At 48.6% G+C, this 27,188-nt stretch overlaps 1 protein-coding gene across 1 annotated transcript; it reads right to left on the reverse strand.

Annotated features, from left to right (window-relative positions):
- Positions 1-9,534: 9,534 nt before the first annotated feature.
- RPRM (reprimo, TP53 dependent G2 arrest mediator homolog) lies at positions 9,535-10,294 on the reverse strand. Its single transcript, XM_085228329.1, has one exon. The coding sequence runs from the start codon at positions 10,044-10,046 to the stop codon at positions 9,687-9,689; it is 360 nt and encodes a 119-aa protein (XP_085084455.1). The 5' UTR covers positions 10,047-10,294; the 3' UTR covers positions 9,535-9,686.
- Positions 10,295-27,188: the final 16,894 nt, after the last annotated feature.

A 27,188-nucleotide genomic window follows, 5' to 3' on the forward strand; every position in this document is an offset into this window, starting at 1 on the left:
GGACTGGAGGATGGCAAAGCTCTTGCTGGGAATATAAACAAAGCTTGAATCCCTTTCCCAGTGCAATGTCCATCCACAATACACGGTCAGAGTGCTATGCTCTCATTTGGCACATTCCCTTGGTCATTTCTGTGAAACGGACATCAGCTGATTTAAGATGTTTTGCTTTCCTTCCTGCCTGGAACTGGGGGAGTGGGCTGGTGCAGTTTGCCCTGGTGTTTCTCACTCCTCCCCCCCATGAAACCCCCTTCCCACCTCGCACTATTTCTCCATCAGGCCTCAGTGCTCTCAGAGCTGGGAGCTGAAATGGTCTCCCCTCACTTCCCTCACCGGCCAGCCTTGCTATGGCACGGTCCATCTCCCTGCCATCAAACAGCCCCCAGCCCACTCCCAGCTGGGCCCCCTCAGCTGGTGAGTCGTGGAGGAGGAGGCAAAGGGACCCAAGGCTCATGGGGAGGCCAAGGCCACCCAGCCTGCATGCACATCACCACTTCTGTCTCCATTTAAGGACTGCCACGTTCTGCCCGCCAAGCCCTGACGGGTCTCGTTCAGCCCCTCTCCCATCTCCTGGTGCCCCGCTCTGCACACGGAGCCATAGATAGCCCTCTCTCTGGGAGGAATTTTTCCAGGGTTGCTGTTCCTTGGAAGGGTGCCTGGTACGTGAGTGTGACCATCCATCACCTCTGCAGCCGTTCCAGCATTCCTCTCTTAGCTGTGCATATCCTGCTTCCCAGAGCTGCTCTCATAGAATCACAGAATGGCCTGGGTTGCAAAGGAGCACAGTGCTCATCCAGTTCCAACCCCCTGCTGTGTGCAGGTCGCCAACCAGCAGCCCAGGCTGCCCAGAGCCACATCCAGCCTGGCCTTGAATGCCTGCAGGGATGGGGCATCCACAGCCTCCTTGGGCAACCTGTTTTACAATTGCCTGCCACATTTCTCATGGAATAATCGAATCATTAAGGTTGGAAATGACCACTAAGGTCCAACCATCCACCACTTTTTCCATTTTCCCACTTTGGATTTCCATCCCCAACAAAACGGTCGCACCGCAGAGCTGAGGCTTTCGTCATCAAGTCAAGGAGAGCAGCAGCACTCAGTTGGCTGAATGCATGATGGATCTTAAATGAACTCTGGCTCCAGCATATTGTTGTGGGTACTTTGTGCTGTGCTCCTATCAGGTGGTTATAGCAACGCAGTATGTCCGCTTTACAGTCTCATTAAGTCAGTGCAAGGCTGGATTAAAGTCTCCATCTTATCAATCATTTCTCTAAAATGTATTAGAAATGAACAAAATCTGGACTGGAAGGCAAGTATAGCACAACACTGCAATTACTGGCCAAGTTCCATGATGCATTGTGGCTTTCTCATAAGCAACACATGAGATGCTTTCTTGTTACTTAGTGAGTAGTTTTACCCTTACAATGGGGAGGAAAGAAATATGTTTTTTTTTTTTTTTCTGAAGCAAAATAATCACAGCACAGAGATTTGTGATTATTCCACATTTCTATAGTGGGAAATAGGGCAGTACCTGTTTTGCAGCTGCAATAGCACATTGCATGTCTGGAGCAGGGATGTACCAGGTTGGGTTACTGTCAGTGCTCCAGTATTACCTTTGGAAAGCAGTTTGTTTACCCAGATCTAAGTGCCATGGTGGTTGGGAACAGCCCCAGCAGTGCTGCTACACCTCATGCTGCACACCTGGGCTGTGTGCCTGAATTCCTCTGTGGTCTGTCCATCCAAGGACAGCCCACCAGGGAAAAAAACATGCAGTCGTTCCAGCACAGACTGCAGGACTGCTGCTGGGTCTGCTTGCATGTACCACACTGTACAATTTGAGCCTGACCTAGAGACTGGTGACAGCAGCTGCATAAAAGCCTGTCTTAAGCAGAAAAAACTTTATTTACTGTAGGAATGGGAAGAGTTGGAGTCACTGCAGGACAATAAAGGATAAAAGGCATTTAGAAACAAGTGCAGCAAAGCTTTTTCAAGGAAGGTATTTTCTTAAAAGAAAGAGCACTGCCTATGGAATTGTTACTTGATTACTAGATAGGAAAAGCACTACTGTTATTCACTGGGAGCAAAGGCAGAAACGCTAAAGAAATTTGTGATGAAAAGAAGCACTGAGCTTGCTAAGGGCTCTGCATGTTGCCAGAACAAGCTCCAGCCCACTTAGAGAACCCCAGAAGTATAAAATGAAATTTCACATCCAACAATGTGCCAGTGCTTTGTGAGGCTCAGAGGAGAACTCCTGAGAACTATGTGTAAGGCAGCTAAGCATTAAACCATCCATCCATCCATCCATGCATATGTCCATCCACTCACCCATCCATCCACCCATCCACCCACCCATCCACCCATCCATCCATCCATCCAGCCATCCAGCCATCCAGCCATCCAGCCATCCAGCCATCCACCCACCCATCCACCCATCCATCCATCCATCCACCCACCCATCCATCCATCCATCCACCCATCCACCCATCCACCCACCCATCCACCCACCCATCCACCCATCCACCCATCCACCCACCCATCCACCCATCCACCCATCCACCCACCCATCCACCCATCCACCCATCCATCCATCCACCCATCCACCCACCCATCCACCCACCCATCCACCCATCCACCCATCCACCCATCCACCCATCCATCCACCCATCCATCCATCCATCCACCCACCCATCCACCCATCCATAGCGTGATAGAGGAATGTCAAAACATAGAAATAATGAGTTGTAGAAGACCGGACAACTGCTGCTGATCTACATGGCTTTACACAAGACAGAAATTATTACTCTTGATGCAATCTGCATTTTGATGTTGTTTTGTATGGGAAAATTATTTAAGGATTAAGAAAGTAGGCTAGACATGTAACATATTGAACTGTGCCCTAAGAACCATGGTTTTGAAAGATTTTCTATCTCTCAGCAATTTAATCAGCAGAAGGTAACAGTGATGTGTGACACTAAGACCAAAAGAACAGCTGGCACCCATACACTTTTTACAACAGAGGGATACAGATTTATGTGGCAGAGAGGTTGTGTTGTCTCTATCTGATTTGATGAGGCTGCTCCTGGAATGTTGTGTCCAGCTTCCAAGGCTTTGAGTTTGCAAGTCTCATTCATGAAATGCAAATTGATGGCAGAGAGCCTTTCACTGTGACTCTTATTAAGAATTAAGAAAGAAGTCTGTGACTGACTCTAGGTAGTGTGTAATTTCCAAATACCAACCACAGCTGGCCTTTGGAGTTGTTGTGCTGAGTCTCCACAGTCTGTAGAAAAATTAAACTCAAAATCTAGTATTTTTCTAGACATGATCAAATTTTAAAATGGAGGAATTAAGGAAAGAAGGAATGATGATACCTCTGTGGTGTGTGAACACGTAGATTTCAATATACACCTACAGAGATGCTGTCACCTCAAACAAAGAGTTTTGTGCTCCTTGGCAAGAGCTTTCCAGGACTCAAATGCTTGTTAAAACATGACTCAGATCTACTTATATCCAAATCCATGGGTTATGGATTGGTATCTCAGGCCTCCTGGCCCTTTGTTTCTGTGATTCCACACGGCAAATCCTATTGTCTGCAGGCAGATTGCTTGCATGTTGCTATTAGATGCTGCATGCTCCTCAAGGTTTTCCAAGGTCTGTAAGGTCATCAAGTTCAACCACTGACCCATCACCCCATGCACTACCATACAGCACACACCTGCAGGTGGAAACACTTCTCTACAAGCATCCTAAATCTGCTTGGAGGCCCATGGGCACGATGTCCCTGCCTCCCAGAAGTACTGCTATGACCTCTCCTTGATCCGTTTTGCTGCGTAAAAAAGAAGAGTGTTTCTATTCTTCTGACAACTACAAAGCTCTCACTTCTCTATTACAATGATCTCTGCATCCCTGCTTGGGTACCAGGCACAGTCCTGCTGGTTGCCTCGTGCACCCCATCTCCTCTGGTGGAGCAGGGGCCATTGGCCCCACTTGGGCTGGTTGACAGCACAACAGTCTTTCAGGACTTCCAAAATACTAGGTTGAATCAATGGCAGTCACAGTTTCTGAGGGGTTGGTGCCTTGCTAAAACCCTTCCTTGTAATCAATCCAAAGACAAGGGGGGGAGCTCAGCATGGCCAAGGTGCAGGACGCTGCTTGTTGATCAGCTTCAGAGCTATTGCATTTGTGGCACTTGTGTTGTAGCACAAGTTTATCCTATTTTCCCCAAAGCCTGCATAATATACATATAATATACATTTAATTAATGTATGTGATTTCATTTTCTGCCCAGGATACGACAAGTGTTAGGTATCATTAGCTAATACCTGCTGTGCTCCATTTCTCAATAATGCCGTATAGTTTTCCTAAAGCCATACGTTTCTCACTCTACAGTTATCCCGTGGACATGCTTTGTTCAAATTAAAGGTGGCATTTATGTATAAAAGCAGTCACAATGTACCATTGGGACAGGAGGCAATGCGACAGCAAGCAAATGGAGCATGCAGAGACAAAACTGCTGAAGATAGCACACAATTTCCTCCTTTCTTCGCCCCCCCCATGAACTTCAGTGCATTGGAGTTAGGTGGTGCTTACAGGGTATGAGGCACATAGGGAACAGCAGCACCGTGTTGCTCAGCTGGTGGGAAGAGAGCCAGATCATCTCAAACGTATACCCTCCATCATCTCTGAGTTTATATTTGGCAAAGGGAAAGGGAGATGAAGGCCTTGTTAATGACGCAGGGGTTGTAATGAATGCTGGGCTGGGTTTGTGAAACTCTGAACACATTTTGAACGCTGTGAGTGGCAGTTCCATTACACACACAAATGCCCTCATTGGCAGTCGGGTTTGAGAGTGTCTTGCTTGCTGTCAAACAGCCAGCGGTGTTCTGGGAGCCGAGTGAATTAAAGGGAACGGCTCCTTCCTCCATATCCTGAACTTGCTGGTTCTGATTCAGCTCGTTCTCTTTGCTTGAAAACCTTTGAGTAGTTCTTACGTGTAGTTAACATTTACAACACGGTTGGCATTTTTTGTTCCTGTGGCTTCTGAAACACAGCAGTCAACCGAGCGGTGGGATGGCCTAAAAGTGATGGAGAGGTTGGGTCAGAGGAGCAGCTTCTGGTGAATGCAGTCTTGTAGGCAACATATTCTCAGGGTAAAAGGATTTTTATGTCTTTCCAACAGAGGTTACTCTACCTCTACTCTACCTGACATTTCCCATTGTCGAGGATCTCATGGAATTGTAGAAATACAGAATCCTGAAAGCTGGAGAAACCCTCTGGGATCCCCACACCCAACACCATCCACCTCCCTATGGCCACTGCCCACATCCCTCAGTGCCACATCCCCACAGCTCTGGGACACCCCCAGGGATGGTGACCCCCCACTCCTTGGGCAGCTGTGCCACTGCCTGACTGCTCTTTGGAGAAGAAATATTTCCAGATGCCCCACCTGACCCTCCCCACCCTGTTAACCCTTAGCACAAGGACACTGCTCCTTTAAGTTGCATGTGAGGCTTCAGCTCAGATGGGCATTTTTCCTTCTGTCTGCAATGTCGGTGACAAACAGGAAATGAAGGCAGCTAAAATGAAAGCAGGAAACGGGTGCACTCTGAGCAGATGCTGGCACAGGCTGTGAGCACAGAGCAGCGCCTGGTGCAGGGCAGCATGGCTCCCATCGGGCATGAGGAGCCCAGAGAGCAGCGGGGCCCAGCAAGACCCAACCTGCCTATGCTAGAATAAAGGACATAAACGTGATAGATGGCTTTGTGTATTTTTCATATCATGTGCTCATGACACTTTTTTTCCATGTGCTAAAAATACCTTCCATAGCTACAGAATGGGTCCCCAGCGGCTCATGGCCGGGCTGATGGATACGCTTTGCCCCGAGCCAGCCCAGCTCCCTCCAGTTCCTCCCCTTGGGGTCTACCCAGCTACAAGCACTCTATTATTTGGCATTAAGAATAAAACAGGTGGGCCACAAAAGGAACCGACCCCCCAGATCCATAGCAGAGGATGAACTGCGTGACCTCCAAGGTCACTAGCTCTGGGTTTAAGTGCAGGAGGAAAGAGAGAAGATGGAGCTGTTGAAACTGCATGTGGGTGTGCATCGTCCTCACCCAAGCAAGCCCTGGTGCTTCAGCTTCCCATGGATACCATTGCTTCCTTGGAAACCCACTGTTTTCCCAGAAATAGGCACTACTTGAAGTCACCGATTCACCAGGCACTTGTTCAACATCACAGAGCTGCTCACAGTGCTTTTCCCATGCTGTCCATTCCTTGCTGTTTGCTGGCTTCTCTTGTCTTTTGTCCAAGAGCCCCACGTTGCCATTTTGGTGCTGGGAAGCGTTGGTGCAGAGGAGGTGGGAGCAGGGCAGTGCTGTGCTGGCTGTGGGGAGCTGGCTGCAGCCCCAGCCACACTGTGGTGTGCTTGTGGAAAGTGAGCAAGTTTAAACCCTCATTATGGAGGGGATGCTGCTGCATTATGGTATCAAAGAGCTGGGAGATGTGAGGTCCCTTGGGGCCACGCATCACTGTCTGCTGAAATCAGTGCAGCAGAAGGAACCGTGCATGCACAGATATGGGAGTGAGGAGAGCTGCAATGGTTCGTTCCTTAATGGTATGTGATAAGGGCTCAGAGCCTGTGCGTTTGGAGGGGCTGCCCACCTGGGTGTGAGCTTGAGTGTCTGCAGGGGATGCTTCCATAGAGTCATGGCCTGAATGTGAACCCTGCATCATGCAGATCTCAGCTCCCGATGTGCACCTTTCCAGCACTGTTTATTATTAGGAAGATGTGGGAAGCATACAATTAAAATTGTGTGTGGCCATCGAGAGGGATTGAGCTGAGTACCTCCAAAAGGTTATCTAAAGGCAATTGCAGCTGCCAGTGAGTTTGTAATATGTGTATCTCTTTTAAAGCATTGAACACCACTGGCTGTGGGGAAGTGGCTAAGATACATCCTGGTCTTTGTTCCGGGATATTAGTGCACATTTTGAGCTGAAAGAGTGAAATCCATTATCTCATGTTTCCCAGCTTGCTATCTCAGCCCGCTGGAAGCAAAGGAGGCTGCTTGTGAGCCAGGGATGTGCAGACCCAGGAGGATGCTCTGTAGATGGGCAGCAATGCTGAGCTCTGCCCGAGGCTCTGCTTCATGGGCACCTCTTGGACACTGCTTTCACCCAGGCAAAATTGCTGTGCTACCTTTGAGAGTGTAAAGCACACCAGATGTGCACCAGCCTAAGGTGAGGCTGCTCCAGCCCTGCTTTGGGGGAGTTGGGCTCATGGTTTTTAATTTGCTGCATCAGTAGCTAATGTTGTGCAGCTGGGGATGCTCTGCCCATGGAGGTGTTCAGGGCTGTCCTGGATGGGGCTTTGGGAACCCAGTCTGCAGGTGTCCCTGCCTTCAGCACAGGCAGGGACCATTTGGGCCAGATGGGTTTGAAGGTCCCTTCCAACCCAAACCACTCTACCATCCTACAGTTCTCAATGAGTGACCATGAAAGGAATTACCCCAGCTGCCCCTCTCTGGTTGGGGCTGTATGGATTTTGGGGCTCGTTGACTCCAAACCAGCCATTGAGAGGCTGCAGTGATGTCCTGCTGGAAGTCTTGTGAGAGGGTCCTTCTGCAAAGCCCCCCCTGAGCCAATGGCCATCACAGAGCCCCACGCAATGGAGAGCTCACACCTATCTGTAACAACCAAGGGCCACTCAGCCCAACCACTGCCCCTCTGGGAATGCCACCAAGGGAAACATTGCAGAGGAACCAGAATGCTCCTCGCTGAATCCCCTTGGATGGTGATAAAATCAAGTGCATTCTACCAAGGACAAGCACAAAGAAGTGACCTGGTTGTCCGTATTGTCTTGGAGCCAACCGTGATAGGACAGGATCCTCCTCTGGGGACTCCTCTGCTCTGTCATAGGAGCTGGTGTGGCTTTGGCCATCCAACACCCAACGCTTGCTAATGGGTTGGGAGTGATGGGTTGGAAGCACTGTGCTGGATGGAGGCTCTCATGTTAATCCCCTGGGCCACGGGCAGCTGCCTCCTGGGCTGACTGCACTGCTACAGAGCCAGGACTTTACCATCCCTCAGATTTACAGCACGGGAAAAAACTGTGACTTCTGGCAAATGTTAATTAAAATGTCTTACACTTTGCTATAATTAATAAAGAATACTTAATGAATCTAGTGCTCAAGCAGTGCTCGGGTACGCAGTGCCCTGCTGCAAGGCAGGCTACAGAGCAACTGTGCTGCATTACCACCAAGTGATGCGAGTTAACAACTTGGAGGTGTTTTGTAATCAGCAAAACATCCCTATTAGGAGTTCTGCTTCTTACTGTATTATTAAGTGCTGCATTATCCAGCATTAAGGGGTAAAGAAGGGAGGAGAGCTTTGGTTGCGTTTCTCCCTACTGTTTCAGTTGATGGATAGTTCAGTAACATTTCCTTTGATTTAATGACAAATTCCACAGCATATTTGTTCCCGGGAGAACAGGCAGATCTGTTCTTTTTCTTTCCCTTAAATGAGTACACGGCTGAGATTTCTGCTCATCTCAGGGAATTACAGCACATTGCGAAATCCTGCTTGGTTTCATTTGCTACCAAAAGTTTACTCTCCGTCTGGAGGCTGCCTCAAGCTCCAGCTGGATTCCTCTTCCCAGCCCAAAAAGGACCTAAGTTCCGGTGCTCATTGTAAATATTACATTTCATAGAATCACAGAATGGCCTGGGTTGCAAAGGCACACAGTGCTCATCCAGTCCCAACCCCCTATTGTGTGCAGGTCGCCAACCAGCAGCCCAGGCTGCCCAGAGCCACATCCAGCCTGGCCTTGAATGCCTGCAGGGATGGGGCATCCACAGCCTCCTTGGGCAACCTGTTCCAGTGCTTCACCACCCTCTGAGTGAGATTGTTCCCTTCAGCCACGAACCATCAAAGAGGAAACTTCTCTCAGCATCTCCTGCCGATGTCTGTAATGATTTGTGCTCTGATCAGCCCTGGATAAGCCGAGGGACAACGGGGCAGCCCCAAAACCCCGCGGCTCCGGCAGGAACCTGCCCGGCCCGGAGCGGTGCTGCGGCACAGCAGGGGTGCCGGGAATCGGATCCCTCCCGCACCCATCCCCAGCGCTTCTGCCGCGTCCGCTGCTCCTACAGCAAATGTGGCCGTATTGATTTCTGGCTGGCAACCCTGGGGGATGTGACAAATAGCTCTGCCAGCCTCTCACAGAAAGATGCTATCCCTATGAAGGAAATGGACGACGGAGTAAAAAATTTATCAGAGCGTGAATATCTCCCCCTTAAACGCGGCTGTAAGAAGTCACCTGTTGGCGAGGCTTTCGGCTGCCTTAATAAAAAGCCTCGGTGCCGCTGGCCTGGACGGGCAGCACGGGGCTGGCCAGGATGGGCAGCACGGCCATTCGCGGGGCCGGAGGGGTCCCGCCGCATCCCGACCGCTTCGCGGAGCCGCCGCCGCCCCCCGCTCCCTCCCGCTCCCCCGGCCGCGAGCAGCCCGGCTCTTAACGCGAAGGAAAAGAGCAGCCCAGACCTGTTGCCATCAGAGCGCGTTTTACTTCGGCACCGCGGCTCTCCCCGCACCTCGGGGCCGCGGTGCCGCTCGGAGCGGGGCGCGGACGGGCGCGGGCAGCGCTGCGGCGGAACGCTCCGTGCGGGGCCGCCTCGTCGGGGCGCGGGGAGCGGCGCTCAGTACGGTCCCACTACCACCGCCTCCACCTCCTTGGACGGCCGCCGGTCCTTCACCAGAAAGTTGATCATGCCCTCGGACTTGATGAGCAGGTTACAGCCGAGGAAGAAGATGCCGAAAACGACGGTGAGAGCCAGGACGCACATGACGGCGATCTGCACCACCCGCATGATGTAGAGGCTCCGCTCGTCCGCCGCCGCCGCCGCCGCCGCCGCCGCCGCTCCTCCGCCGCCGCCGCCGTCGGTCACCGCGGAGGCGGCCGTGCAGCAGCGCAGCGCCCGCTCCAGCTCCAGCGCCGCGCTCCCGGCGCCCGCCACCAGCCCCGCCGCCGCCGTGCCGCCGCCCGCAGAGCCGTTCATCCCGTCCGGCCGCCCCGCCGCCGCCGCCGCCGCATGCAGCGGGCCGGGCCCCGCCGAGCCGAGCCGAGCCCCGCCGAGCCCCGCGCCGCGCCGCTGCCCGCTCCGCCCGCCCCGCCCGGCCCCGCCCGGGGGTGGCACCGGGACTCGGGGTGGGGGGAGAACGGGTTTCTGTGTCGGGGTTTGAGGGCTGCGTGTGCGGGAGAGGATGTGGAGGAGGGTTTGTGGAGATGGGGCGGAGGGTTTCGGGGATGGGGCTTAAAGGAGAGAGTTCTGAGGGTGGGTTTCTAAGGGGTGGGGTTTGGGAGGGACGGGCTGGCACAGGTCGGACGTGGAGGAGCGGCGTTTTGCGGCTTGTTTTGCTTCAGGAAGGAAGTTTTGGGATTGCACGGGCAGACGGTGATGGGACGGGTGGGAATAGCTTTAAACTAAAAGAGAGGAGATTGAGGTCAGATGTTAGGGAGGAAATTTTTATTCAGGGTGCAGTGAGGCCGTGGCACTGCTCAGAGCTGTGGTTACCCATCCTGAAGGTGCCCCAGGCCATGGATGGGCCCTGGGCAGCCTGAGCTGGGGGGCAGCCAGCCCACGGTAGGGCTGGGGGCTGGGAGGTCCTTTCCAACCCAACCATTCTACGGTTCTGTGGTCTTTAAGGTCTCTTCCAAGCCAAGCCATTCTATGCTTCTGTGATATGGTTGCGTGCTGGGACAGCTGGGACCAGCATGGTGGGACCAGCATGGTAGGACCAGGAGCAATGTTTGGGGTATGGAGTGATAGGGGACAGCTGCTCCTTTCCTCAGGCTGAGCCAGGGCTGGGGGTATTTCTAAGCTGGGATGTGGACGTGGGCAGTGTCCACGGCTGGCTGGGAACATGGAACATTACACTACAGGAATGAACTGACAGGGAGCTGAGGGCCAGGCCAGGGAAATGGTGTTTCCTGAGTCCCTTGAGGTAAATTCATCTTAAGCTTGGGGGGCTGCAGCTGCTCACAATCACCCAGGGCTGGGGGTGCCGGTGCTGTGGGTCCCCCCCAGGCACCTGAGGGCCCTGCTGGCCGAGGCTTGCAGCCTTATCAGATGGGACACGAGGAGAACATTCTGTTTTTACTGCCGGAGGAAGAAGATAGTATTAATTCTAATTAGCAGCGGGAGTGCTGGCAGTTGTTTTAGGCAGAGGAAAATGCTGGAAGAGAAGTTCAGCTCCGCACAACTCCTTTGTGCAGAGCGCAGCTCCCTCCTTCTCCATTTGGAAATGTTTCCTAATAACAGCCTTTGCTCCTCGAGGCAGCAGCAGCATCTGAACTGTTGTAGAGACGGGGCTGCCGCAGCCAAACAGGGCAGTTGTGAGAATACGTGCAAATTGTGCCAGGAAACTGCAGAGGACATCTCTCTTGTTGTGTGTGTGGTGTCTCTTAACACTGAGATGCCACCTACTTTGGTGTTCTGTGGTGAGGAACAGATATAAAGAAAAGTTCTTGCTCTGAACAGGCACGACTGTGTGCTTGTCAAACCTCCCCACTGTGATCTAACGGCAGGGTTAAGGCAAGGTGTGCAACTTAACTTCTTACCATTCCTATCATTGCCTTTGTTCTCATCCTTCTGATTTGCAAGCCAGAACTGAGGAGCTTTGAGGAGCGAAGTTTATTTCAGAGTGTCTGTTGGAGAAAGTGTCTAAAAGGTTTGGTGATGCCGATTTCAGGTGATGCAGATTTCAGGTGATGCAGAGCACTTGTAGGGTTAGGATAGGGCTCCTTCCTCTCCTCTGCTCCAGGCTTGGAGGTGACCCCAAATAGGGGCACCCAGAGCTCACCTGCAGAGCAACCTGGGAGTTTGGGATGGAATGGGGGTGCGGAGAGGAATTATAGGATGGGGATGGGAATAGAGGTGGGAATGGGGGTGGGAGTGTGCATGGGGTGGGGATGGGATGGTCCAGAGAGGGAAAATGAGATGGAATGGGTGTGGGATGGGTGTGAAGATGGGGATGGGGATGGGGATGGGGATAGGGATAGGGATTGGGATGGAGATGGGGATGGGGGTGGGGGTGGGGAATGTGATGAGGATGGGATAGGATGGGGATGGGAATCGAGATGAGATTAGTTTGGAAATTGGATAGAAATGGGGATGAGCTGAGGATGGGATGGGGATGGAAGTAAGAGGAATGAGAATAGGATGAGGAAAGAATTGGGATGGAGTGAGATAGGGACTGAAACAGTATGTGAGTGGGATGGGGACAGGGGTCCTGAATCTATCTCTTAGGCAGCAGCTGGCTTCCAGGAGCAGTCACAAAGACACTGATGGGAATGGGGGACACCGGCCGAGCGCTGCCTGCACCTTGCAGCCACCGGGACCGCGGCAGTGAACTCGGCGGCTCCTCTGCCCGCTCCTGCCGCGGGTCCGGGCCCGGGACACGGCGGCTCCCGGGGCGGGGATGTCCGAAACCCCAGCCACGATGTGTTCAGACCGGTGCGGGGCGAGAGCCGAGCGCGGATTTCATGTCGCGCAGTGACACCTAGCGGGGCCGGGGGCGGGAGGGACAGGCTGCCTCCGCTTCCATCGGGGAAAAGCTGCGGGCTTTTCCGATGCGAGAGCCCATCGGAGCGGTTCCAGGGAACGTCGGTGGCTGCCCGGGCTTCTCTCTGCTCAGTGGATCATAGAATGATAGAATGGCCTGGGTTGCAAAGGACCTCAATGCTCATCCAGCTCCAACCCCCTGCTGTGTGCAGGTCACCAACCAGCAGCCCAGGCTGCCCAGAGCCACATCCAGCCTGGCCTTGACTGCCTGCAGGGATGGGGCATCCACAGCCTCCTTGGGCAACCTGTTCCAGTGCCTCACCACCCTCTGGCTGAAAAACTTCCTCCTAATATTTGAGAGAGGGAAGATTTAGGTTGGATGTCAGGGGGAAGTTCTTTCCTATGAGAGTGGTGAGTCCAGCACAGCTGGCCAGAGAGGCTGTGGATGCCCCGTCCATCCCTGGAGGTGTTCAAGGCCAGGTTGGATGGGGCCCTGGGCAGCCTGGGCTGCTGTGAAATGTGGAGGTTGGTGGACCTGCGTGTGGTGGGGGGTTGGAGCTTCGTGATCCTTGAGGTCCCTTCCAACCCAGCCATTCTGTGATTCTGTGATAATATCTAACCTAAACCTCCCCTGTCTCAGCACACAGCTGCCCCTCAGCAGCCTTCTGAAAAATTCACTTTAAAAGTGCTTGTAGCCATGGCTGTTCCATCCCAGCCTCCAGCTGAGCTCCGTGCCAGCAGCCAACACCTCCCAGGACCTGTCGGGTCCTACGTGCAAAGAGTCACACCTTCATCCCCCTCCATTTCTTTTATACAAAGTGCAAAAACTGGTAATAACTGCAGGGTTTGATTCCATTCACAGCATGGATGGTGCAAAAGGGAGTGTGAAGAAATCGAGCAGAACCAGTGCCAGATTGATGCAACTGGGTGTGTGCTTTATCCATGGGGTCTGAAATCATCAGTGTGCAGAAAGGCAAATGCAGCTGTGGTTGGCTCCTAATGCATGCATCTCTGCTACCAGCACCCCTGCTTTGTGCATCCATGCTTTGTGCATCCCTGCTTGTGCATCCCAATTGTGCATCTCTGTTTGTGCACCCTTGCTTTGTGCATTCCTGTTTGTTCATCCCTGCTTCATGCATCCGTGCTTTGTGCATCCTTTCTTCGTGTGCCCCTGTTTGTGCATCCCTGCTTCATGCATCCCTGCTTTGTGCATCTCTGCTTCGTGCATCTCTGCTTTGTGCATCCCTGCTTTGTGCATCCCTGCTGCATGCACCTCTGCTGCATGCATCCCTGTTTCTGCACCCCCACCACATGTATCCCTCCTTTCTGCATCCCTGTTTGTGCATCCCTTCTTCGTGCACCCCTACTGTGAGCATCCCTGCTGCATGCATTTGCTGCATTCACCCCTGCTGTGTGCATCCCAGCATGCAAAGCAGCGATGCTTCTTAGGGTCAAGACCTGCTCAGATGAGTTTACAAGTGCTATTTGAATGGAACTATTATTAGCAATTAAATGCGAAGCCATCAAGCGATTTTTAATAAAATTACTTCTAAAAGGGGATTTAAAAAGGGCGTTTTAAATGAAACCAATTTCCTCCAACCCAAACAGGAAGCCCTTTGGATAATAACGGAGTTGAACAAGCTAAGTGCAGGAATGTTAAAGATGAGGGAGGAGAAAATGGCATTTCTTTATGTGAAAGAAGGCAGCTCTCTGCAGGATGGGGTTACAGCCTCTCTCCTCAGAAGAGCCCCTGCTCTCTGGTTAAAAATAGGGTTCTTGGAAAGCACTTTATACCACCCCATTAGGCTTACGGGGCCGTAATAATGCTTCTTTGCCTGTCCGAATGTAAAAAGAAAAAAACAGTAATCAGTCTCTCTGCAGCCAGTTGTTGTTTAATGCTCTGAGTGCTGCAATGTGGCCCAACGTGCCACGGGGAAATTTGGTTTCTGCGGGGTTGTGCTGGGGGAGGCAAAAACAGTGCAGCATCTGCCAGGCTGCCTTCACCCCAAGTGAATGGGATGCTAAAAACAAGGGCTGGTGTGCAAACTGCCCTGCTGTTATGGCTGTGTGCAGAATGGGACATGAGCGACGTGCAAGGAACCTGGAACCTTAGGTAGCATTTATGATGCTGGTTGGAGGCAGCCCAAAGGCATGAGCAGAAGCCCTCGCTGTCGTTACACATTTTACCCCTTGCAGCAGCTGGGATGGCAGCAGTGGGATGGCCTGGCAGCTCCTGGGCTGCTCCTCTCATGGCAGTCTACAAATAAGCCATAAACATCAAAGCATCAACAGAGTCAGACAAAAACGCAATCAATATGGTTTACATTTACTTAATTAAATAGTACCTGATGCCTGACCTCCAAGTCTTTCAGACTGAATTAGGTTTGATATCTAATTATCAGTCATGTATTGATTTAAAGCAAGGATGTTTAAGTGGTCTGGTTGCCAGATATATTTAAAAATAAATCAGAAAGCTTTCGTTATTGTATATGGTGGGTCCTGGAGAAAGCTTGAAGAAAACCAAAACAGCTTTAAGGTAGAATAGTAGAAAGCTAGAGGAGGAAAAGCTGTGCTGAGGCTGATTGGTTTTGCTGCCTCTGTTGTGGTTTTCTGACACTTTTTTGCTTTTTTATTTGTTTGTTTGTTTTCCTTAATTAAAACACAAGGAAGTCTGGCAAATGCGTGTTCAGTCATGGAATGATTAAGGCTGGAGAAGCCCTGTAGGATCTCCAAGCCCAACCCCACCCACCCCTTTGTGCCCACGTCCCTCAGTGCCACATCCCCACAGCTCTGGGACACCCCCAGGGATGGTGACCCCCAGTCCCTGGGCAGCTGTGCCACTGCCTGACTGCTCTTTGGAGAAGGAATGCTTCCTCATACCCAACCTGAAAGGAAGGACGTGGGAAGTGTGCTTTTGCTTTGGCTCCTCTTGCCTAACAGCTTATTCATTTTTCGTTTCGTGTTTTCTCGTATAATGGCTCTACTGGAAAGCACTTGAACGGCAGCACCACAATGCAGCAAATGGAATTAAAGGATAACCGTAATTAAAGCATCAGGGGACAAAGAGCCTTTAGCTGTGGGCTGGGCACATCTGGAACATCCCAAATCAGGAACGCAGTGGTGCTGAGCAGCCCTTGGCCACCGGCTGGCCGTGCAGCTGTGGCTTCGGTGGGTCTGCACAAAGCTTTTGGTGGCTGTGTGCCGTGGCAAAGCAGGGCTGCTTCCACCCCCAGCAGTGCTGGTGGCGTGGGGCTGCAGTCAGAGGGGGATCTCCCGTAATTGCACAGCCCAAACTGGCGGGGAGATGTTGGTGACACAGGAGCAGAAACCACAGCATTGGTGCTGGGAAGGCTTCATGACTTTTGTGCCAAGCAGTGAAAGAAACGGGTATGAAAAGGCAGGGCTGTACTGGTGCGGTGCAGGGTTGATGCTAATTCCCAGCCCTTAATCCAGCTGAGATCATTATTTTGGGTCCTGTGCTGCAGGATGTGCTGCTGCCAGTTCCTGACTCATTGCTCCCTTTGGGTACCCAGGCCCAGCAGATTGGGCAGTGGCAGGCAGCAAACAGGAGACAACGCATTGTTTTTTTCTTTTTTTCCCCTGAAATCCCACCCTGGCTCACTTGGTTGCAGACGAGCAGTGGTTCCACTAAAGCGGTGTCTGGATTTTGAAAAGTGAATGAGTCCTACACAAAATAAGCAGCTCCTTTGCTGTGCTGGATGGCAGCCAGACTCGGGGCCTCGTGGAGCAGAAAGCAGGAAGGTGATCCACTGAGGCATCAGACGTGCAGCTATGGACATTAACTATTAACATAAGAACTCTAGGAGTTCAGCACGGGGTTTGCAAGCACTTAATGTGCTCGAGGAACTTTAAAAATTAAATCAAAGACGCTGAAATATTGAAGCAATGCATTTAGAATGTAACCCATGCATTGCTTTAGGCTGTGCCATGGGGCAGCCAGCTCAGCACCCAGCACGGGGCACTGCTCTGCATGCAGCAATGCTGGGAACATCCTCAGCACCCACAGGCAGGAGGTACCACAGTCAAATAAATGCACTTTTCATACCTTCTTGTAACTTCCCAAAGTAGGTGGGAAGAGCACAAGAGGATCAAACTAGAAAAAAAGTTGCATTTAAGTAAGTTCCACTCTGGGGAGTGGGGCTGGGGGGGATCACCATCCCATCACCATCCCTGGGGGTGTCCCAGAGCTGTGGGGATGTGGCACTGAGGGACATGGGATGGGGTTGGGGTTGGGCGTGGGGATCCAAAAGGGCTTCTCCAGTTTCTATTCTATGATAACAGTATGGTAATAGTAACACAAACATATTTAGTGACTCTATAGGGAAGCCTACAGGTGCATCTTAAAAAGGGCAAAAGAGGTTTTCCATGTGCTCTGCTTAGAAGAGGGTGTGAATGCTTTGCTCCCCCAGACCCAAGCTCAGCTGTTCTCTGCTCACTCTGCTCAGCTGAGCAAAAAGTGTGGACAAGTGATTTACGTGGCTAGCGACATTCAGACAACGAGCACGTGCTTTTAATTGTACATTTGTATACAAAGAAGGACAAACATGAGAGACCATCACCTACATTTTAATTATGTGAGTAATCGCAGCCCTCCAAACAAGCATTTGGAGCCAGAAAATGAGTAGTCTGAGTTATTTCATCTTTTTAGTTATCATTAAAAATGTATTTTTATCAAGAGTCAGTTAAAAGGTTAAATTTAAAGCAGTCCTGCCACTCGCTATCATTTTTCAAACAAACATGGCACGGCAGCAGCAGCCACAGCTCTTCCAGTTTGCTTATGGAAAGCTTCACTGCTGTGCCTTAATTCATCATTTTTAATTAGTGCTTTGAAGCAATGAGCCGTCCTTTGCATGGCAGCTCTTGATGTTAGATTGCATCTCATTGCACGGTGCTACCAGGGAAGGTCACCTGGCACATTCTGGGTTTTGCTGCTTCCTGGCAGTTCCTAATTCCAGCATAACATTGATCTTTATATTCTTCAGCATCCTCTCAGGGTTGTTTGTGGCCAGAGCCGAGCATGATCCCAAGTTCTCTTTGTGCAGAAGCCATGTGAAGAGCAGAGCTAACTGAGTGCTGGCCAGGGCACCCCGAAGTTGTGCTGAGAATGGGACACAGCAGCAACCTTCTTGGAAGGGCTGTGGGATGCACTGCTGGTCAGGATGTGAGGTTTTCTCCTTACAGCAATGCATGGGGTGTGCATGCAGGTAAGGCAATTTCTAGTCTCAGCCACGTGGTTGTGGACAGAGTGAGGAGTTTCCCATCACTTAAAAGCCTTCCTCTGACTCCTGGAGGAGTGCTGTGCCATCCAACCCCAACCCAGCAGCAGGGTGGGCACATTGTGAAGGGAAATGGTGGTCTGTGACTCTCACACCGCCTCACCGATTAGTGAAGAGCAGCACCAATTAGTGAAAAGAAGCGCTGCATCTCAGAAGTTTTGGTTTTAGACCCTCGGAGATTAATCACATGAAAGTAGGTCTCATAAATTATTCACCGTTGCTGACTTAATGCCTTTTTTGTGCAAAGGCCAATTATCAAAACAAACATTCAGCCTTCTGGTGATCAGTAAATGAGAAGAAGTCGTTCCCATGACACGTAATATACGTTTCCATTCCTACATCCCACCAGCACTCACAACTTCAAGTGTCTGCCCCTACACTTTTTTAAAAGGTCCATTAAAGAATAATAATAACAAAAAGGAAGAAAAGGATGTGGTAAAAATTCACCTGCCAAGAAAGACAAAACCTTAAAGGTCACGACAGCTGTTTTTGCCTCCAGATTAATGGAACTTGATACTAACCAAACTTATTTTACGGGCTTGTGTGAACCCAATTTTTTGCTCCAAAATGGCTCATTGGGGATATGTGTCTGAGAGGTGCCCACTACTGACTCTACAGGGAGATACTGCTGGCCTGCCCCAGCCTATCTCATGGAATCACAGAGCCATGGAATAGTTGGGTTGGAAGGAACATTCAGGATCATAGAACCATGGGATGGTTTGGTTGGAAGAGACCTGCAAGCCCCAACCCTGCTGTGGGCTGGCTGCCCCCCAGCTCAGGCTGCCCAGGGCCCATCCATGGCCTGGGGCACCTCCAGGGATGGGGCACCACACTCTGGGCAGTGCCACGGCCTCACTGGCTCTGGTCAAAGGATTTCTTTCTAAAACCTGACCTAAATCTCCTCTCTTTAGGTAAAAACTTTCCCCTGTACATGCAAGGGAACTGAGGACAGGAGCTGGGGAGGACTGTCTGATCCTGTGGGGCTGTGCAGGACTGGCCGGTTTTTGCCCAGGGACCTTGGCTTCAGCTGCCTCCAGTTCGACTGCTTCCAAAGATCTCCAATAGGGCACTGTAGCAGAAATGCTAAGTCAGGGCTTGAAGCAGTGATGGAGGGAAGGCAGGGCCAACCCAGGGGAGCTCAGGTGCATGCAATGTACCTGAGTGGAAGGGCTGGAGACAGGATCCACCCCTTCCCAGACCTCATTTAAGGGTGGGTGGTGGAGATGAGGGCATTTCAGTGGCATGCCCTGTGTGCTTGTGGTCTTCTAAAGGCGAGCAGCTTCTTTCCTTTATTTTTGTGCCTATGCCTGTTGCATTTGAGCAAATCCTTGCTGCGGTCTGGGTTCTTGCAGTTCTGCTGTCACTCCTGTGCTTTCCATCATGTTACAGGCACATTCAGCGTAAGGCAGTGAGAATCACATCAGGCTGGGTTATCTCACTGCTGGCTGATGTGGAAATGAACCTGGGGTGTGTTACACTGAGATGGTAGCAGGAGATCTAAACCATTTACAGGCTTAATCAGGCTGTGGGTTTGTGGGAAGGGATGGCTCTAAAACTGTATGCCTTTGGTGCTTGGTATTCAGAGAATTCCTTTCTCTTGAGCAAGAAGTGATGGGATCTGGGGGAGCTTCTGCTTTCCTAGATGAGGTGTTTGAGTGATTTTAGTGACTTTGTTGATCTTGCAGAAGAGACTTTCGAACATCCTTCACTCCTCTGAGAAATATGTGGTTGTGGAAAGCTGTTAGGCTTTTACCATTATTGTTTGGGTTGTCTTGAGGAAGGATGGATGGCCCTGTTCCTCTGATCACAAATCAGTACCGTAAACACTGTGTTCTGTAATTGCATTTTGTGTAATAACTTACAGGTCCTTTAGCAAGAACGTGCCTTATGGCTCCTAAGACAGAAGCAGTAGAAATATTTAGCTAATGGATTTCTCTAAGCTGCTGCAAAAAAAATTTATTTGCATCATAAAAACAGAGGGTTTGGAGAAGTTATACTTGTATCCATTGCCAAAGCAGAGCAAAATGATTTTCATCAGGTCCATCACTGAGGCTTAGAAAGTGGAGGGGATGGGCAGGAAGGGCAGGTCGCCTTACAGCTTGAGTGCCTGGCTGGTAGGAGGGCACTTTGCAAGCTGCCTATTGCATTGGGGCCAGGTGCTCTGGTGTTTCCTTGCAGCCTTTCCTAATGATTTTCCAACTTTAATCATTCTGTAATTCCATTGCTTGTTTTACCAGGAAGATGATGTTTATTCATCAAGTGTGATCTCTGGAATCTCTCCCTACAGATCAATCTGTCTTGCTCTGGTTATCCTTCCCATGTTCAGGCTCCTAAGACAGGCTGGTAAAACTTCAGCTATAGCAGAGATGGTTCTGCCTGAGCTCCTGACAGATGCTGCAGAATATTCCATCTAATTAACGATTACCAGGAACAAAGGTGCTGTGCCTGAACTTAACCTGCAGGGCTGACTCTGGTCTGGGCTAAGATACATCTCCAGGATGCACTGCTGCCCATCACTGCTCACCCAGACACCTGCTGGAGGTTCTGTGGCCATTGGGAAATACCCAGAAACCAAGCACCAGAATCATTAGCTGATAATGAGAAAAGAAAAAACAGCTGGATCCTTACTTGTCTTTACTTCTGTTATCTTCTCTGCTCGTTGCTGCTCACTCTCAGCTGTCCTATCTAGGTTAGGTGTTTGGGGATTCCTCTCTCCTGCTGTGATATCTTTGTGTCTGAGTTTGTCTTCCATAGACAGCCTTTCTGCCTGTGGCTGGCAGGGCTTCTATACCGGGGAGAGGCTTTCCTGCTCCTGCCTTTGCCTCCTTTGTCCCCAGTGCCTCTTCTCTCCCTGGCCAGTCCTTTCTTCCCCCATGGAGGGCTTGTCTCGCTTTTCTTTCTCTTTTATTTTCTTTTCCTTGCTACCCCTGTTACCTGTGCTTCACTTTATCTCCTGTCTTTATGAAATATTTACTCCCTTGCTGTCTCATGTGATGAAGATGGGGGTAGCTATGGGTGCACTGGGGGGAAATGGAGCTCTACGTGGAGCAACACAACCAGGAGCAGCAGGAGGTCCATGCAGCCATCACTGTAAGTCCCTGTGACCCCCCTGCAAAGCACTCGAAAGGGAAATTTGGAGAGTTATTTCCAGCAGTCTGACTTGTATCAAGCAAGTGCAACTTGCAGTACTAGGGATGTAATAAGAACCACCAAGGCGTTTCAAAGAAAGCTGGAAAATACGTCTCCCATTTCAAAGCTTTATGACGTCCAAAAAGTTGGTACTTGTTGTCTTGCCAACCTTGGTCTATTTTGCTCTCTCTGCTGTGGTCTTCAAGACTTAGGTTGTGTGTTATGGCAATAATGAGTACAGTGTACAGAGTACTTCAGAGATTTGTGCTCAGTAGCATCTAGATCTTTTTTTTTTTTCTGAGAACAATATCTAGGGTTTCATCAGTGTGCAGTCTCTACTTTTTGGCACATTCTTTATTTATCAATACTATGTGATCTGACAGTCTATCAAATTGATGATTTGGCCAGAGGCTCTCAATTATAAAAGCTCTGGAGTTTGACAATGTTTTTTTACAGTCTTTTATAGTCCTTATAGTTCAGGTTATCCTAACATTTTTTTCATCTATAATTTCCTGGATTCTTGTAGGTCTGAGTATTATTTGGTTGGAGTTGTGTACCACTTCAGTTTGTTGGTTTGATCTAAGCTCTGTTCTTTCACTTCCAACTGTCCCATCTCGTCTATCTCCTTTAAAAATAAGGTATTTCTCCAGCGTCTTCTGTAACAAAACCTGCATGGATGAATACTTCAGCTTCTCAAGAGAGTCTTTAACCTACAAAACTACTTCCTTTATACCCGTGTGGCTATGCCACCCTCTTGCTTCCTTGCAACTTGTCTGCTCCTGAGGTAATTCAAGTTCCCCTCTTGTTGGCTGTCTGATCTTTTCATTCTCTCTCGGCTCATCTATTACATCCTATGCTTAATTACCAGAGTTTGTTACTTCTACATCTTTGAAAGTAAAAGATGTGACACCTAGCTTGTGCTGTTGGCATGATGACCTCCAACCTCTACCACTCCATTCTCAGCTGTTAAGCGTAAAGAAAAAGATGCCTTATTCTCCTACTCCTTGAAGGGTTGAGTGATATTTTTTTTGTCTTTATTTCTTTAACAACATGTGGATTTTTTCAGACTGTATGTCTTTCATTGGTGCCCACTGCGTCAATGTTGAGCAGTAGGGGAAATTTCAGAAACAAAACGGGCATCTTAACTGCTGTGCTGCAAAACATGGCGTTCATCTCAACAGAGGTGACACAGCTTCTTTCCACTAAGAAATCATTGTTTTTTTTTTCCTCTCCCAATGGACATTCTTAACATGTGAAAATCCTTTACAATGTTACCACGGTGTTGGGAAAATGCTTATATGTTAAATAGCTAAAATAGGCATGTTAAACCTTTAATTAGTACTTTACTAAAGCAATGTCCCCTGTTGGCGCATCTCTGGAGCCCTTTCAATCTTTTCTTTAGGAAAATATTTTATTTCTTAATAGGAACTTAAAACTGAAAGTAGATAATGCTAAAAACAGATAAAGACTTATTTTTCATAACATTTAACGTGGCTTTTCACAAATAGGTAAGCAGAGTGTTATTATCAAGATGATGGTCTGAGGTGACGATTGCCCCAGATATTTGGCTGAACAAATAATTTTTTCCTAAATGTGAAAATTTCAGCTCATGTTTTCCCCCATATGTTTGACCTACAGCCTAATAACTATTTCATGTGGACGCTTGTACCCAAAGCATTCCCAGCCATGTGAGCCTTTTCTCAGCACAGGAAAGTACAGAGCTAAGCAGTCTGGGGAAACAAAAAGGCTTAAATCTGAGTGTTTTGTTTTTTTTTTAAAAAAAAAAAAAACACCCCAAAAAGTGAAAAGAAATTGTACTTGACAATAGGCATGCACATGAAAAGACAATGGAAACAAAACTGCAATCCAATCTCAGAGCATATTATGAGAAAGGAAGTTATGGAGAGGAAGAATTTGTTGCAGCAGTTCCCTGAATTCTCCACATGTTTAACTGCTAGTTCAAAAGGAATAGCAGAGCTGTTTCAGCAATTAATTCATTTATCCTTAATTTCCATCCACAATAACGTGGCAGTCAATCTCTCCTGCCCACACTGTTTCATTCCCATGACATTTCTCTCCTTTGCGGAGCTTCCCCTCACCCCCCACCCCCAAAACACCCCAAGCCATGTGCATGGATCTGTGTAGAGCACAAATCTGATTTCCTTTGATATGTGTAGCGACTATCACTGCAAAATTTATCTCTGAGAAATATTACCTCAGAAAACAGCAGTAACTCTGGGATCCTGACACTTCTCAAGTTAACCCATGTAAAGCTGCAGGGTGTAACACCACCTCCATTTCTCACATCATTACTTGATGGCCATGCCTACCTAATGACAGGCTAATAGATTCCCCATTAAAGCTCCTTTTTTAAAAAAAAAAATCAAAATCTGACATATAATCACCACAATAGATGTAAGGTGGTATTTTTTTAATGTTTCTGAGATGCACTAAGCATGAAAAGACTATTTTTTTTTTTTTTTTTCCTTCAAACCTTTCAAGAAGAGGCCTTTTCTCCTTTACTCCTTTCCCAGAGCAGTGATGAGCAGACCCATAGACTCAGGTCCCTTAGGAATAAAAGCACTGAGCCACTGAGAGCACAACCCATTCATTACCCAGGCAGTATATATGGGGGAGTATATTGTATAATGGAATACATATGTATTAACAGAGGCTTTGCAAAGCTGTTGCTCACACAGGATAAGCTGTAACATTAGAAATTCATTGCAGTAATGGCTGGTTTTGTCAACTTGGTCCAGAATGCTCTACTACTGTACTGCTCATTTACTCTTTACTACTGTTAAAGCAGTAAATGAGGGAGAAATTGAGTTGCTTACAAGTTATGCAACGTAGTTAACATTTGCTTAGTTTTATGTAATAATATTGCATTTTTAATGAGAACAGCTATAAAACGTAAAAATGGATGCAGCAGTTGCTCTTGCTGCATTAAGGTTTTGATCCCTTTACCCCATGCCAACAGCAGAGGCACCAGATGTAAATGGTTTCCTCAAGTAACACAGTGTGCTCAAGAACCTATTTGTTTTTTTTTCCTCTTCAAAGTTATTCTCAGATGATAAGCACCCAGTGGGATGTGTTTACTCATGTCTTCGAGTAGATTAGACATTTCTCCTGGGCACTTATGGGTTGTTCTCTGTTATTAGGCTTTTATTCCATCAATAACTTACTGTCACTTCAGACCCCCGCTGATTGGGACACCACATGGAAGAGATTTCCAGGAGGTCTCCAGGTGAACCTTAATTCCTACAGCTTTTTTGTTGTCTCTCAAAAGCCTCCGTGTCCTGAAAAATAGGGATGTCACCAGCATCTCCTGTCCTCATACAACAGTGAGCAGGCTTGCCATCCTCCTAAGTAAATGATTACAAATAATTAAAAGCATGCTGCAGTCATGCAAATCACTGTTATGTTAACTCAAAGTGGTTTTGAAGCCACCAGAAGCAGTGAAATCCCACTGACAGTTTCATTGACAGAACAATAGCCTACACATGCCATTCTAGAACAACATGAAGTTTCAAGCAGCTTTTACAGAGCATATGAATTGAACACTACAGATAACTTGCAGCAATGGCCCTACACTAGGGCTTGTGCCTGTGTAAGAATAGCAATGTAATTCTAGAATCTTACTCTTTGTTTTTAACAGAGGCAGGATCCCTAACATTAACTCTGTGCCTGCTGACAGCTAAGATGCCAACAAAGTCGTCTTTGAAGCCTTCAGAGAAGGGGTAGGTTAATGCTACGTTCTCCTGAACTCAATCTCAATTAATTTTTTTCTGACCTCACTCCTCAAAGCTGCAGAAGAAGGATCAGTATCACAAAGCTCCTAAGGTGTGAGGATAAGAATTCAGTGTTCAAAGCTCCATGGGCAACTTGCTGCCTGAAGAACTTCTGCCCGTGGAAGGGGAGCTGAAGCAGAGGCTGTGAGGATTTCTTGCACTGACATTGGGCAGACATAAGAGTAAGGAAACGAGGGCAGAAATGAAATGTAGATGCTATTGGCAAATCACACAGATGCAAAAGAACGTATGACTGGCAGAGAAAACAAACAGCTGTATGTTGGTATTGCTGAGGTGCTATGTTGTGATGAATGACCTGCTTCAGTGTGAAGGCTAAAACAAAATTTAATGGTGAAAGGACACACACAAAAAATGGGATTGGAAGAGTATTGGAAGAGTTTTCTTTGATATCTCTTCCATGTGACAATTATTAATTGGAGAAATGAAATAGGGAAACCAAAGGTAACAAATGATAGCAAGTTTCCCTTTCCAAAACAAAACAGAGTATTGAGAAAAATAGACAAAATGCCAATGGTCCTTGAAGATTGGACAGGGAAAAAGGCATGTTTGCAAGGACATGGTGTGAAACGCTTGTCACGAACTCAAATAGGTACTGAATTTGTTTGGGGAAGAACTCTTCATAGATTTCTATCACTGTGTGCTGTGTTGTTGTAATTGACAATTTCTGGGGGTAGAAGAAAAAGGGTGACAATAGGTTACATATGATGAAAAGGTTTCCAAAAGCTATGGGAAATAAAGTTTGTCTTTCAAATATTCAGAGACATTTAAGGTGCTTCCTTTACTAGCAGTTTTATTTTCGTAAGCGCAGAGTAATGAGATCAGATTGGGGTATTTTGTTTCTGTGTGTCTGTGCTGTCTCCCCATGCTGACAAAAAGCATTATAAAGGAAGAGGCGATATTACAGCTTTGTGGTAAGAAATCACATTTTGAATTCAGATGCCAACAGCATTCTTTCAAATCGGAGCTGATCAACAGAAAGAACACGGCCAGGATTAATTGGCTGTCGTGGGAGGCTAATGACTGCAGGAAGGAAAGCACTGTCAGAGCTGCTAACGGGAAAGTAAAAACCCTTGAGATTCTGTAATATTACTGAAAAATAATAATTAATAAAAGAAGTTTCATCTTAAAAGGAACAACTGGAATAGAAACAATCAGCAGGTTTTTTAGGGTAAAAGACTGCAACTCTATACAAGGGTAGATAATGGCAGGACAAGGGGAAATGGTTTGGAGTTGAAGGAGGAAAGATTGAGGTTGGATGTCAGGGGGAAGTTCTTTCCTATGAGAGTGGTGAGGTGCTGGAACAGCTGCCCAGAGAGGCTGTGGATGCCCCGTCCATCCCTGGAGGTGTTCAAGGCCAGGTTGGATGGGGCCCTGGGCAGCCTGGGCTGCTATGCAATGTGGAGGTTGGTGGCCCTGCGTGTTGCAGGGGGGTTGGAGCTTCGTGATCCTTGAGGTCCCTTCCAACCCAAGCCATTGTATGTATCAACAGGAAATCTGGAGGATGTGAGTGAGCAGAATAGAGGCTTGGTCCTACAAAGTGCTCCTTTGCCACATAACCCAACAAACCAGTGAAGTCTGGCTCCATACTAGTGTGTCTCTGCTAGCAGAGCTGCAGCAGTGTGCTGGTGTTTGGAGGTGCCAGCTGACTGCAGCCCAGCACCTGCCTGTGTACATCCCCTTTCATTCCAAAGATGGAAATGGGGAAATGGAGCTGTTAGAAGGCATGCACCTATGGATATCACAAGTACAATGTCTGCATTAAGCCTTCCAAGTCCTGCTCTTAAGGAGAAATTTGTAAGCGGTTTGTGTGCTGTTTTATGCTTACATCAGATAGAATAACTTTGAATGATGTCGATATGTTGAAACAGTTCTCTGATTTTAATTAATTGATGGAGAGGAAGAAAAAGTCTCAAAGTAACCAATTCGTAGTTGTAAATAACACACCCTGTTTTGTAAGAACTTAATTAGAAAGCTTTTCCTGTTCAGCAGTGGAACACTCATAATTCTAACAGTCTGAAATAAATAAGCTCAGAATTGGGCAGCTGTGCACAAATTAGCACTGTCACAGAGCTCAGCTTTTTTTAACCCTTTTGTTACACAGACTCAGAATGTACTTTAACTCACAGTACACTGCTGTACTTGATGTTTAACTCCTTCCTTGCTGTGTGCTTCTTCAATATAACTGAGTGCACACAGCCACCCTGCTCTGCTCAGGGCACACAGGGATACAGAAGAAAATACTGTTCTTCCCTTCAGTGAATCTGCAAACCTCCCCAAGCAAGGGACGTGTTAATGGCTGACAGCAGCCAAACCCAATCCATCAAGTGCACAGTGCTGGTAGCAGTGCTGGAGGAGGCAATTAAGTCCCTTCCAGGTTGGAATGGTACCTGAGGGCTGAC

This window comes from Meleagris gallopavo, chromosome 7 (assembly GCF_905368555.1).
Source record: "Meleagris gallopavo chromosome 7, MGAL_WU_HG_1.1, whole genome shotgun sequence".
In the NCBI taxonomy this organism is placed as follows: domain Eukaryota; kingdom Metazoa; phylum Chordata; class Aves; order Galliformes; family Phasianidae; genus Meleagris; species Meleagris gallopavo.